We start from the raw sequence: 14325 nt of genomic DNA on the forward strand, positions 1-14325 counted from the left end.
ATAATCGATGCGGCGATGCATCCCGATGCTGGGCATGGACGATTCGATTCGATGCGAGCAACAAGCCGAATCGATTCAGCGCATTTTTAAATATATAAGTACGTTCAAAAATCTTCCCTGCGCAATTCCGGTGATGCAATGGATTTGGTTTCCCCATTTGTATTATTATTGTCATGTTTCATTTTTTACACACTGCATAACTCTGGTCAAGTTTCCCACCAACCTCATAGAAGCCAAAATGTCTCCAGATGTCAGCTTTCAATGTCTTAGGTGCATCAAGAATCTTTCTTGCTCCCTCTTTCTCCGCTTCAGCCATTGTTATGTCATGTCCTATCTCTTAGAGGTTATATCTTGTGCTCGAACCTGAACGGGTCGGGCCCAAAATGTTAAGCATTCACGTTCTGGTCGGTTCGGCGCGGGGCGGCCCGACCCGAGCCGACTAATAATTTTTTTTTTTTTTAAATGGGATAAAACCAAGAGCAGGCTCTCTGTAATGTGCATTTGCTTGTGCACTCACATGAAGCAGTGGCGCCGCCCGCTTTTTCTTCTTCTCCTCCGCTGTGGCGCTTGCGATTCGTTACGAAAGACACTTTTATTTATGCACACAAAGGCAACACAAATGTGATCCTTTTGAATCCTCTCCTCTGTGTGTCTGCAAACTCGTTTATATATATATATATTAGGCCTGAACGATATATCGTTTAAACATCGCCATCGCGATGTGCGCATGTGCAATAGTCCCATCGCAAGGACGTGCGATAGTTTTTTAATTTCATTTTTTTTAATCCACAAACGTTTGTTTTGAGGAAGGAGAGGGGAAAAAAAGCGCACAGCTTCTCTTTCTCTCCAGCAAGTCATCGGCTCCTCCCCCTCCCCCTGCAACAGCGGAGTGGAGGGAGGAGGGGCCGAACAGCAGAGCGGAGGGAGGAGGGCCCGTTCTCAAAGTGAAAGCAAGCAATCAACACGTTGGAGGAGCAAGGAAGACTGTATCCAAATGGAGTTTTGGAAGTATTTTGGCAAGAACAAGACTATAAGGGACAAAAAACAGCCCTGTCGACAGTGCCTCGCCATGGTTGCCTCAACAAGAAGTAATCTGTCAAACATGTGGGACCATTTAAAACGCAGGTATCTATGCATTCCTGCTACGAGCTCCCCATCAGAGGCTTTTTAGCACAGGTGGGAACATTGTTACGTGCCAACGTTATTGTCTCAAGCCTGCTATAGTGGATAAACTAATAGTCTTGGCCAAAAACCTATGAGACCCAGTTGAGAATTGCTGAGCAAGGAAGGTGGACGATATGCAGACAAATACATAACACAGCTGAAGGAATGTCTTTTCTTCTTTTAATGTGACAGCTATCAGGAAGGCAGGAAATTTGGGAGTTAAAATGGTTCTGTTATTCATCACAGTTATTTGCAGTTATTCAGTTCAATTATTTACAAGTTCAATTGAGTTTGTTTCTTTTATATTTAAATTTATTGTAAACCGTATTTTTCAAATAACTATATATAGTACAGCTGCACATAAAGTTTTGATACTTAATATTTTTGTTGAAATATTTTTACAACTTTGTTGCCGTTTTGCAGTTTTATATTGTTATATTTTGTGTAAACAACTCAGGGGACTAATGCACTTGCACTTTTATTAGTCAGATTTAATATTTAAGTTCAAATATGTTGACAACTTTGTTGTTTAACTGAGGTTTTTATGTATTGTTATAGTTTGTGAACTCTTTTGTCATATTTAATATTTTTGTTCAAATATGTTGACAACTTTGTTGTTTTACTGAGGTTTTTATTTATTGTTATAGTTTGTGAGCAACTCTTTTATTTGTCATATTTAATATTTTTGTTCAAATATGTTGACAACTTTGTTGTTATTTTACAGAAGTTTTTATTTGTTATATTTTGTCAAAAACTAAGGGGACTAATGCACCTGCTCTTTTATTTATCATTTAATGTATTTGCTGCTGTTGAAGTGTAAAATATTGTATTCAATAAATGATCTATTTTGTGCAGACATGACTTCCTGGATACCTTCATACAGAAATCTTCATCATTAACAAATTAAACGGTATTATATGAATACACTGTGGTCACGGTGTGTTATGTAAAGTATTTCCAAACAGCTATTCAAGTCATTTAGTGAAAATTTCTTTAAAAAAGATAGATCTTTTTTTTTTTAATATCGCAATATAATATCGCAATATATTGCAAACCTGAAAAAAATCGCGACAATAGTTTTTTCCAATATCGTTCAGGCCTAATATATATATATATATATATATATATATATATATATATATATTGAACTTTCCCAGCATTATTTCGTTGAGTAAATGATTTTATAATGATTGCAAAAATATGTAGACTATTTAAACATTAAGAAAACTTGCGTTTTTTTTCTGCCAACTGAGAATTCGTTACGAAAGACACTTTTTTCTGCACACAAAGGCAACACAAATGTGATCCTTTTGAATCTTCTCCTCTGTGTGTCTGCAAAATCGCATGTTTTTTTTAAATATTAAACTTTCCCAGCGTTATTTCGTTGTGTAAATGCTTCTATAATTATCACAAAAATATGTAGACTATTTAAACATTAAGAAACATGCGTTTTTTTCTACCATCTCAAAGAAATGAAAATAAATTGCTGCTGCTGCGTTTTTTTTTTCCGCGTCACTCCAAGCCGGGTCGGGCTTCAATACTAGCGGGCCGTGTCGGGTCGGGCTGGATTTTTTAGGCCCCATCTAACCTCTACTATCTCTCTGCTTTCTCAATTGCAAAAAAAAAAAAAAGATATTTCCTCATGTTGAAACATTGTTATGGCTGCTAAAATGCTGCTGCACTTCATTTTAATTCATTATTTTTTATTGTTATGTGGTAGTTACTGATTGCATTTCTAAGATTGCACATATATAGTGGGCTAGGCCTACATTTTACTTTTGATCTACATTGCAATTTAGTTGGATGTTTTGTTTGCAACTGAACTGATCCCTGGATTGATATTGCGATAAAGATGCTGCTGGACTACAATATTTTCTTTGTCGCTTTCTTTAATATTTACTTGAATATTTTTATCGATGGGTTGTTGTGACTAAAATACAGTGACTGTTATTACTGATTTTGCACAGGAGTTCAGATGTTGCACTGTGTGAAAGGCTGCTACTGTGTGTAAAAAAAAAGAGAAAGCCCTGGTCTCATTCAAAGCACCAATTAAATGCTGTGATCAGTTTTTTTTTTTTTTTTTTTTTAAATATATACATCTAAAAGTATTTTCATTTGACTTGAACCAGGAGCCAATAAAAAGTTGTTTAATGTCTGACCGCTTGTGTTGCCTCAAGATTCACGAAAAATATGCTTTGCTTTAGAATTTTAATGCATCCCAGGCTTTAAGGCATCGCGATGCATTGCCGAATCGAACCGAATCGAATCGTGACCCTCTGAATCGAATCGAATCGAATCGTGGCCCTCCGAATCGTAATCGAATCCAATCGTGAGGGCAGTACCGATGCACACCTCTAATATATATATATATATATGTACAGTGGTACCTCTACATACGAAGTTAATCCGTTCCAGGACCTTGTTTGTAAGTCGAAATGGTCGTATGTCGAGCAGGATTTTCCCATAGGAATACATTATAATTCCATTAATTCGTTCCACAGCCCAAAAACCTTCACTAAATCCTTAAAAAAATACTGCTGGTACTATTACAAATGGCAATTACACATAGCAAAACAAATAAATTATAAATCAAAATCGGAATAATAATAATTCCTGTATTAATGTAACGAATCGGGTTCTAATGTGGCGGACGTTTTTTGCTGACCCTGAACGCACCGCGGGGCTGACGTGCCAGAGACAGACAGGTGAGCTTGAGTTTCACTTTCACTTTGAATGTTTTCTTGAGAACACCGTCAATTGCGGCAGACAGAAGGTGTTTTTGTTTTGAATAAGTTGTGAAATAAATGATAAAAACGTGGCGAAGTTGGCGATTTCTCTGGAGATGTTACCACAATAAGAATTGTCAGCTTAACTTATAAAGACTGGCGAACGATGATCGGAGGAGGACCGTGGAGATGTATTGTTGAGCCATTTCACGGATGCCCACCCTACGCTCATATTTTTCTGTCATTTGCATCTTCATTTAGAAGGTAAGCGTCAACTTTTTCCTTGTTTCACCACCTGTACCAACCTTTTCTGAAACCAGTGTTGATTTGTCACACAAGAAAATCCGCCGTGCATTCGTCTGCGGTGCTGCCATTGTCGTTGTATTTCGAGCATGTCGTCGGATGTAGAAACAAATGGCGAGTCAAATTTTACGTCGGATGTCGAAAAGTTCGTGTGTCGAAGCGATCGTATGTAGAGGTACCACTGTATATATATTAGGTACACCTGTCCAACTGTTCGTTAACACTTAATTTCTAATAAGCCAATCACATGGCGGCAACTCAGTGCATTTAGGCATGTAGACATGGTTTAAGACAATCTCCTGCAGTTCAAACCGAGCATCAGTATGGGGAAGAAAGGTGATTTGAGTGACTTTGAACGTGGCATGGTTGTTGGTGCCAGGAGGGCTGGTCTGAGTATTTCAGAAACTGCTTATCTACTGGGATTTTCATGCACAACCATCTCTAGGATTTACAGAGAATGGTCCGAAAAAGAAAAAATATCCAGTGAGCGGCAGTTCTGTGGGCGGAAATCCCTTGTTGATGCCAGAGGTCAGAGGAGAATGACCAGACTGGTTCGAGCTGATAGAAAGGCAACAGTGACTCAAATAACCACCCGTTACAACCAAGGCAGGCAGAAGAGCATCTCTGAACGCATAGTACGTCGAACTTTGAGGCAGATGGGCTACAGCAGCAGAAGACCACGCCGTGTGCCACTCCTTTAGGCTAAGAACAGGAAACTGAGGCTACAATTTACACATGCACATGGAAACTGGACAATAGAAGATTGGAAAAACAATGCCTGGTCTGATGAGTCTTGATTTCTGCTGCGACATTCAGATGGTAGGGTCAGAATTTGGCGTCAACAGCATGAAAGCATGGATCCATCCTGCCTTGTATCAACGGTTCAGGCTGGTGGTGGTGGTGTAATGGTGTGGGGAATATTTTCTTGGCACTCTTTAGGCCCCTTGGTACCAATTGAGCATCGTTGGAACGCCACAGCCTACCCGAGTATTGTTGCTGACCATGTCCATCCCTTTATGACCACAATGTACCCAACTTCTGATGGCTAATTTCAGCAGGATAATGCGCTGTGTCATAAAGCTGGAATCATCTCAGACTGGTTTCTTGAACATGACAATGAGTTCACTGTACTCAAATGGCCTCCACAGTCACCAGATCTCAATCCAATAGAGCATCTTTGGGATGTGGTGGAACGGGAGATTCGCATCATGGATGTGCAGCTGACAAATCTGCACCAACTGTGTGATGCCATCATGTCAATATGGACCAAAATCTCTGAGGAATGCTTCCAGCACCTTGTTGGATCTATGCCACGAAGAATTGAGGCAATTCTGAAGGCAAAAGGGGGTCCAACCCGTTACTAGCATGGTGTACCTAATAAACTGGCTGGTGAGTATATATATATATATATATATATATATATATATATATATACACACTTTTTTTAATAAATGTTTTTTAAGCACTTCAAATGTAATAATTATGAGCAATGAATAAGTTTTTAACATGTTACTGTCCCACCGAATTATTTTCAAACAAGAAAAGTAGACGCCCAATCCATTAAAAAAAAAAAAAAAAAATTTAAATGCTTGTCTTTATTAAATGCTTCATTGAGTGAGTCCACTCAAATCCACTCACTCACACACAGTGAGTTGCCACAGCAACTTTTTAACAAGTTAAATGATGTTGATGCATGCGGCGCTTTGAAGTTTCAGCTTAAGCGGCTCTTGCAGATCAAACCTTAACTGCCTGTCAATCATTAACTTTAACAAGCAACTCCGGTGCACTGCCTGACCAAGAAAAGCGCAGGAGCGAGAGTGAGACACTATGTGATCGGATCGGGACAGCTTTATAAAATACTGCATTCATTTATTTATTTATTTAATTGAAAAAAATAAATAAATAAATAAATCTGCGATGGACTGAGCGCGCAAAGTTTGAAGCGCGAAGTAGCAAGAGATCACTGCATTCTTCAATAGCCCTGATCTTAATCCTCCGGGAGGATGTTTTGTGAGGTCACCGCTTACATTTCTTGCAATGTATCATGGTAGTGTAGCAAAAAACAGCATAAATTATCTGTAGTTCGAATGTTTTTCACATTCCACCAAGCTGCGTGGTTGATTGTTGCAGGCAGACGTTGCAGGCCTGATACAAAGATTTTTCGAATTGCCACCAAAAAGAACAGCAAAAAACGAAAGAAATGTACATTTATATTGCACATTTTCAGACATTCAATGATGTTCAAAGTGCTTCATAAAATGTATACTTATTACACTAGACTTTTGGAATCCTTTACTTTTTCATGAGTTAAAGAGCATATGACAGGAGAAAAAAAAAGTCTTAAATAGCATTATTATGTGAATTAGAATCATATTTTGAGACGATTCGACTATATACAACAACTTAGCAAAGCGCAGATGACGAAAAATTAAGTCTTTTAATCTGCCGGTTAGCCACGTCTACCATTATAGGGCTCTAGCGTCCCCAACAGGTGGATGACGTCAGCGGGAGACTGGGCTCATCGGTTTTACTATTCAGCCCATTGAGGGGGAATTATTCAGAATGAGGAAAACGCGACAAAGAGCCGCAAAATGTTATTGTTTCAGTCTCTCCAATATTTTTACAGGATATTCTTTTTATCTTTTTATCCAAGTATTTTCCCCAATTGCTAAATAAATGGTATGGTCATGACAAATAACAGTCTTGTGCTAAATGGAATATGAAATCATAAAAATGCACTTATTCAGGACGACATGGCAAAATTACTCCATAATGGTCAAAACTGCCGACTTCACCTTTACTGTCGCACCTCCCGAACGATATTTTATGACACCTAAATCGGACATACAGTGGTACCTCTACATACGAATTTAATTCGTTCCAGGACCTTGTTTGTAAGTCGAAATGGTCGTATGTCGAGCAGGATTTTCCCATAGGAATACATTATAATTCCATTAATTCGTTCCAAAGCCTAAAAACATACACTAAATTCTTAATAAATACTGCTGGCACTGTTACAAATGACAATTAAACATAGAAAAACAAATAAGTTATAAATAAATAATTCAGAATAATATAATAATAAGAAGAAGAATTAATAATTATTCCTGTAAATAATGTAACGAATCGGATTCTAATATGGCGGACACTTTTTACTGTCCCTGAACGCACCGCGAAGCTGACGTCTCAGTGAGATAGGTCGGTGCGGTAGAGATAATACTTTCGTTTTCTTGAGAGCAGTCAACTGCTTAAGACAATGGGCGTTTTGTGTTGGATAAGTTCTTAAATAAATGATAAAAACGTGACGAAGCTGGCGATTTCCTTGGCAATGTTACCACAATAATAATTGTCACCTTAACTTATAAATAGTGGCGAACGGTGGTCGGAAGAGGACCATGGAGCTGTATTGTTGAGCCAGTTCAGGGACGCGCACCCCAAGCTCATATTTTTCTATAACTTGCATCTTCATTTCAAAGGTAAGCATCACTTTTTTCCTTGTTTCTCCAACTGTATCAACTTTTTTTGAAAACTGTGTTGATTTCTCACACAAGAAAATCCACCGTGCGTTCGTTTGCAGTGCTGTCATGTCGTCGTATTTCGAGCAACTCGTCGGATGTAGAAAAAAATGGCGGCTCAAATTTTACGTCGGATGTCGAAAAGATCGTGTGTCGAAGTGATCGTATGTAGAGGTACCACTGTATGTCATTTCCCTTCCCCAGCTTCGGAGAATGTAAGCAAACCAAGAGGCGTGACAGCTAGCCGACATGCTAACCCAAACCGAGTGATGTTTCAAAGTCTTCGAAGCGGAAAATCAAACATAACTAGCCCGGATTATTTGACATGACGTGGGTTGTCGATTGTCTTTGTGGACCGGCAAACCGCCCGGCGGAGAGCAATTTATAGCTTGTTCCCCGGAGGAGGGCAGCTGCAGTTGTTGTGCAGCTAACGTGCAGCTAATGTGCATGAGGAGAGCTTTTTACATGCCAATCAATGATCAAACGTAAGTAGTCCTTTATTTAACGAAAGTTTGTAGTGTTTACTTTGTAATCGCTGTATTAGTATTTGACATAATACAAAACAAGATGTTTACTCACTTCCTCGTAAAGTCCAATAGTCGGGCTTGTTTTGGCCAATATCCACAGTGAATGGGAACCTTTTGAAACTCCAAAAAGGCGCATATGCCTCTCCCTCATAAAGCAAGATTTTTCTGCAGCCGTTTAGCTGGCGTGATGCAATAAATAAACGTATTAATCCGCAAAATCAGCTGAATCCTTAGTCCTCATACACAACAGTACGGCTGTAGTGAAGAGGACGTCTTCAACCGTACACGTCACAGCGCCCTCCTCCTCAATGCAAGTCCCAAGCCGGAAGTCACTCATTTTCATGCCGCGGGATTAAAAAAACTAAATAAATATAGCGATCGCTTCCACACACATCCAAGCAGTCCATATCATTCAGGAGCATAAAATACCGCGTGTATTATGAAATAAACATGCTATTTCGTGTCACATGCACTTTTAAGGGTCCAGGGAATTCTATTAAATAGGAATAAAAGTCAACTCAGCAGAATTGTGGCCATGACAGAGCTGACATTTTTTCATCATTCCAGATCTCATACGAACTGTAAAATTACTTAGAGTTTGTCGCTAAAAATATTTTAAGCTGCACCTCATCTGGTCTTAAATTCAAGTGTTTCTGTATCGGAAATTTTGCCCACTAACTTTTCGTCACATCTCCACTGCCAACAATCATGTTTGTGTTCCTACTAGAGCTGGGAATCTTTGGGCACCTAACGATTCGATTACGATTCAGAGGCTCCGATTCGATTATAAAACGATTATTGATGCACCCCCCTCCTTTTTAAAAAATTTTTTTTATGTTTTGTACTTTAGTTCCAAAATTGTTCAAAAATACTCTCAGGCTAAACCAAACTACAATTTCAGTATCACGTTAACATATAACAGTAAACAAATATACAAAAATAAAAGTAAATAAAAAACTTCAGTCCCCATTCTGTATCAGCAGCTTTAAACTACATTCAATTAATTTAATGTTGTGATTCAACCGTTAAAGTTGTTAAAATTGCTCCCGTTATTCCATAATTTCCCTTTTGTCTACTTTCAACATGTGAAAGTTTTAAAACTACTTTAAAGATAGATTCAAGTCAATATTTTACCGATTTAGGAGTATTTTAGATAAAAAGTTAATTAGGCTCGCTTGGAAGGTTCGCTACAACAGCCTTGCAGGGAAGTGTACTGCTTTAAGATGGCGGCCGTTTACTAACGCCCGCATCTAGCTTTCTGTAGATGTGCTGCTAACGCTACCGAATCTATATTGCATCTAGTCCTAGATAAATGATATCTACCGTAACATTATGTGGATGTACTTTGTAGCAGCTTTTCGGCAGCAGTCAGGTATGTTGTTGTGTTTTTTTATCTCGTGGCATGAGTTCAGCTAGAGCCGTGAGTTGAGCATTGGCATTACCCGAGGGGCCAGTGATGAGAAGCATGATGTTTAGCTACTCTTGCTCCGTTCCTCATTGTGTCCCGAAGACCGCGCGGCGCGCTGAGTGTGTTGTACTTCCGCTTTACTTGGCATATTTCAATAATCGGAATTTGGATGTTTGTGAATCGTTCTCGAATCTTCCACGGCCGAATCGCGAATAATCTAAGAATCGGAAATTTTGCACACCTCTAGTTCCTACCATACAACTGACTACGCAAACGCCCAAAACAAAATATGTATGTCAACATAGGTTCCCCTATTGAACATTTGTGGAAATGATCAAGACCTGAGCATGGTGCCATTGAGTCTGATGGCTCTTTTCCAGTCCTTCAGTGTTGATTTGCCTGCTAGGCAGACAAACTCCTTTGGGCTGATGAGCTGATTATTAAACTGGAAAAACAACACACAATCAAGAGGTGAAATTTTCTTTCAATAAATATAGTACAACAAAAAGTGTAGTTCAGTTTTGAATGGTCTTGCAATCAGGATTTAGCATTAGCGTTTAAGGTGCACAAGACTCATATGTATATGACTAACACGTACCTGGACACATTTGACATTAATCCCAGGGCAAACAAACTTCTTCCACACCAATGTGGCAGTGGCGTCCCCACACGTGATGGGGTAGAAAATGTCTGCCTCTACATCCACCTCCTCGGTTAACTTCACTGCAAACATAGAGACAAAGATTTACTTATTACAGCTTGTACTCAGACGCAAAATTCTTAATCGTTATTCATGCTGGCAGTAGCGAATCATGTCCGAATGGATTGGAAGTAACTCCTTTGGCCTCTATGAGCTTAGTGGTGGATAGTTTTTACATAAACCTGTCAGTCAGAGAAAGGATTCCCCGAGTAGCAAGCTAAACTAAAGGGTTGAGGATATACAGTATGTTGAGAAATAATACAAGGTTTCCTAGTGCTTTATAAACCTGGTGGGGCACCAGACTTCTCTTGCTCTTCCCCTCCTTCATTAGACAAAAGAAAGTATAAAAAGTAAACATATTTTAGCCACATCTGGTGATATGTTTGAAAGAACGATGGTGACACCTAATGTGTTTATGCCCCAGCTTTCTGCCATTGCATTGAATTGCATTGTATTCCTGCTTGCTTGTAAAAACTGTATTTCAACAATAATTGCACAAAAAAGAAATCAATTTCTCCAGGCAGAACCCATCATCTGATTTTCCAAAATTCTTGATGTGTTGATCAGAAGTTGAAGTGACCATTCCCACCAAAATGTTTTACAAATTCTTGTCATATTTTGATATGACATAGCTCTTCTACATGACTAAACATACATAATATTTAAATGGGAAATGTAGGTCATATTACCAATAACTGCTTCTTCATTTGACAAGGAATCTGGTTTACAGGAATCATCCGTTTCCACTTGAGTGACTGTTAGGACCTGCTCCCTGGAAAGACACACAAAAAACATATAAAGTGCAGGCTAAAACGAAGCAGTTAACGCTACTGGCTATTGCTCCTCATTAAATACTATTTACATGGCAGTCAGTAACCATTTCATAATATTGGCAATAAACCAGCTGCGCACAGTCATGGATATTGACTAGAGGTGGGAATCTTTGGGCACCTAACGATTCGATTACGACTCAGAGGTAACGATTCGATTATAAATCGACTATAGATGACGCCCACAAACCCCCCAAGCTATGAGCTGCTTTCAATGTTTCGTACATTAGTTACAAAAATTGTAGAAAAAGCCTCTCAGGCTTAAACGACTATTTCAGTATCACGTTAATGGTTCAAAACAGTAAATAAAATACTCAAGTCCCCATTCTGTATCAGCAGCTTTAAACTACATTCAATTAATTTAATGTTGTGAATCAACCGTTAAAGTTGTCGAAATTATTCACTAAGTTACTCACTAATTTCCCTTCTGTCTACTTTAGACATGTGGAAGTTTTAAAACTGTTTTAAAGATAGATTCGAGTCAAGATTTTGTCGATTTAGGAGTATTTTAGATAAAAAGTTAGGTTCGCTACAACAGAGCCTTCTAGAGAAGTCTCCTGCTTTAAGATGGCAGCTGTTTACTAACGCCGGCAAGTCTGTCATTTCGCATCTAGTTTTCAATACATGTGCTGCTAACGCCGTTGAGTCTGTCATTTTGCATTTAGTTCTATGTACATATAATATCTATTACTTACCGTAGCATGATGTGGACACAGTTTGTAGCGGCTGTCGGCAGTAGTCAGGTATTATTGTTTTTTTATCTAGCGGCATGAGTTGAGCCAGAGCCGTAAGTTGAGCATTGTCATTACCCGGGTAGTGACAAGCATGATGTTTACTCTCGAGACGCAATGAGGAACGGACCGCATTGCGCCGCGATCGTGCTGACTGTGTTTTAGTTCCGCTTTACTTGACATATTTCAATAATCGGAATTTGAATGTTTGTGAATGGTTCTTGAATCTTGCACGGCCGAATCGCGAATAATCTAAGAATCGGAAATTTCGCACACCTTTAATATTGACTACATATGAAAAGGTCTATCACGATATGATAATTACTATTTCAACTTATTGCCTCATACTAAAAAGTATCGTTAGCCATTTTTTTATGTATGGACTTAATAGCCCGATATAGAGTATGAAATGACAAATGGTTCCGTATTATGTGTTTTCAGGGCGCGATAAATTATGTGTCATCAATAATTATTAGCGCAGCCTTGTTCGGGCTCTCTCTTCCTTCTTTTGGAGGCGGGACTCACGCACACACAAGGGCATGGAAAATAATTGTGTACGCTTATTTCGGCATCCATCTGGTCTAAGTGACTACGAGACCAGAATTGCCCAAGCAGATACGATGAAAATAGAACCTTGTCATATAATATTAGAAAAAATCATATAATAATTTTGAGAAAACGTGAATGGATGGGAAGATCTGGTGGGTCATATTATGCTTTTTTTTAATTGTTGATAGCATCTAAGAATATCAACGAGTCTAGCTGTTGTGACTTCAGGTGTAGGAATTGGACTGGAAAGGGATAAAAAAAAAATTCCATCCGAGAAACAGGCCTTTTCAGAAATACCAGTGGAGCTTGTGGCTGCAAAAGATTGCTATCGGGGTTATAATGATCGCTAACATGCTTCCCATCTGATGGGGTTAGTTTTTAATAGTAATTTTCTCAATCTTTTACACTTAACGGCGGTGAACCTGGACATTAACACAAGTAGACTGTCATGCTTTCTGATCGAAAGTCGTTATTTTTGTTTACCAAAAGTAAAAGGGTCTACTAGTATAGTATTTAACATTTCAGGTAGAAGGCTCTTTGAATAACTCCATCATTTTTATGACCTTCAGTAGTTTATAAGTTGTAATATTATTCCAGCAGGAAAACAAAAATAAACAATGCTATTGTTTATCACGGTAGTTTCTGGGGAAACTATATCATCCTACAAAAAAAGGTTATCATGACAGGGTTACATATAAACATTGACATTGTGTTGGTACACACCCTGGCTGATGGCTGAGCTCTGTGGCCACCAGCACTGCTTTATCCTCTTCAACCACAGAGGCGAGGCCTCCATCTGCCTCCTCGGACATTGTGACTATCACAACCTCACTCATTTCCTGCATTTTCACCTCAGCTGAGGCCATGCTGCACAACTGAAAGATGAAAAATTCCAGATTAAAATGGATGGATGGACAGATATGAGGCGATTAGAGTTAGTACTATTGTAATAGTGATAACCTAAAAAGGTTATGTAACATAATATTTAGTTAAAGGAACAATATTTCTTCATTTGAACCAAAACACAAAAGCCATGTCTGATTTAAATTTCATTTTCAATAAGAATGTATTTAAATTTTATATATATTTCTGTATATATATTTATGTGACTACTGTAATTCCAATAAGAAGGATGTGAACAAATCTGAGCACGTGTAGGTTGGATGGATTGATAGATTCATTGTCCGCCTTTTTGCCTTATAATAAAGCGAAAAGAAATTTACACGTGAAAAGTAAAGCTAACCATTACAGGACCGTCATCTTGAGCTTACATGGTGTTTCATCAAAGATTAAATAAACTTGCTGCGCGCCGTCGCGTTGCTAAAATGACGTCATTTATTACAAATAAATTGTGTTAGTTTAAGTAAAACGTACCTTTTTATTTAAGACAGTAAGCAGATGTCTAGCAGAGAGGTTGCTAACGCTAGCACAAAGCAGGCTCCCGGTCGCTATAAACTTGACCGCTTATTTAGTTATAGCAGAAAAACAACAAGTTAGTGCAGTGAGCTGGTTCTCATCCAACATTGTAAAGTTGCAAAACACTTTGACGGTAGTTGAAAAACAAATTTCCATCTTCCCCGTGACTTCCTAAGTGTACATTTCCAGTGCGCAGCTAACACTCCTTCTTCTCGACATCAATGACTGTTGAAAACCTAACACTTAACTCAATATCGCTCCCTATCGTTCAATTATTGAATTGACTATAATGTATTTGCTATTTGATATGCATCAACATGAATGTATTGATATTAATACGACCGACAGTTTTTCTTTGACCGATTGATAAATACTGATTTTTATATATCTACGGTGCTTTTTTTTTTTTAATTAGACTGTGTCATAATCACATTTGACATCACTAGGAGGCGCAAA

The 14325-nt window shown here is 38.5% G+C and overlaps 1 protein-coding gene across 2 annotated transcripts in view; it reads right to left on the reverse strand.

Annotated features, from left to right (window-relative positions):
• The window catches only part of gmeb2 (glucocorticoid modulatory element binding protein 2), a 31747-nt gene that overhangs the window by 17016 nt on the left and 406 nt on the right, over window positions 1-14325 (reverse strand). Inside the window, exons 1-5 of one of the 2 annotated variants that reach the window (XM_057825207.1) lie at window positions 13828-14104; window positions 13177-13328; window positions 11033-11115; window positions 10242-10366; window positions 9985-10088 (exon numbers count right to left, since the gene is read on the reverse strand). In XM_057825207.1, the coding sequence (XP_057681190.1) occupies window positions 9985-10088; window positions 10242-10366; window positions 11033-11115; window positions 13177-13319 (455 nt within the window). In that variant the 5' untranslated portion in view covers window positions 13320-13328; window positions 13828-14104. Of the gene's footprint in view, window positions 1-9984; window positions 10089-10241; window positions 10367-11032; window positions 11116-13176; window positions 13329-13827; window positions 14105-14325 lie in introns of those variants that run through there. The other variant, XM_057825198.1, reaches the window with a different exon arrangement.

This window comes from Corythoichthys intestinalis, chromosome 2, assembly GCF_030265065.1.
Source record: "Corythoichthys intestinalis isolate RoL2023-P3 chromosome 2, ASM3026506v1, whole genome shotgun sequence".
Lineage (NCBI taxonomy): Eukaryota > Metazoa > Chordata > Actinopteri > Syngnathiformes > Syngnathidae > Corythoichthys > Corythoichthys intestinalis.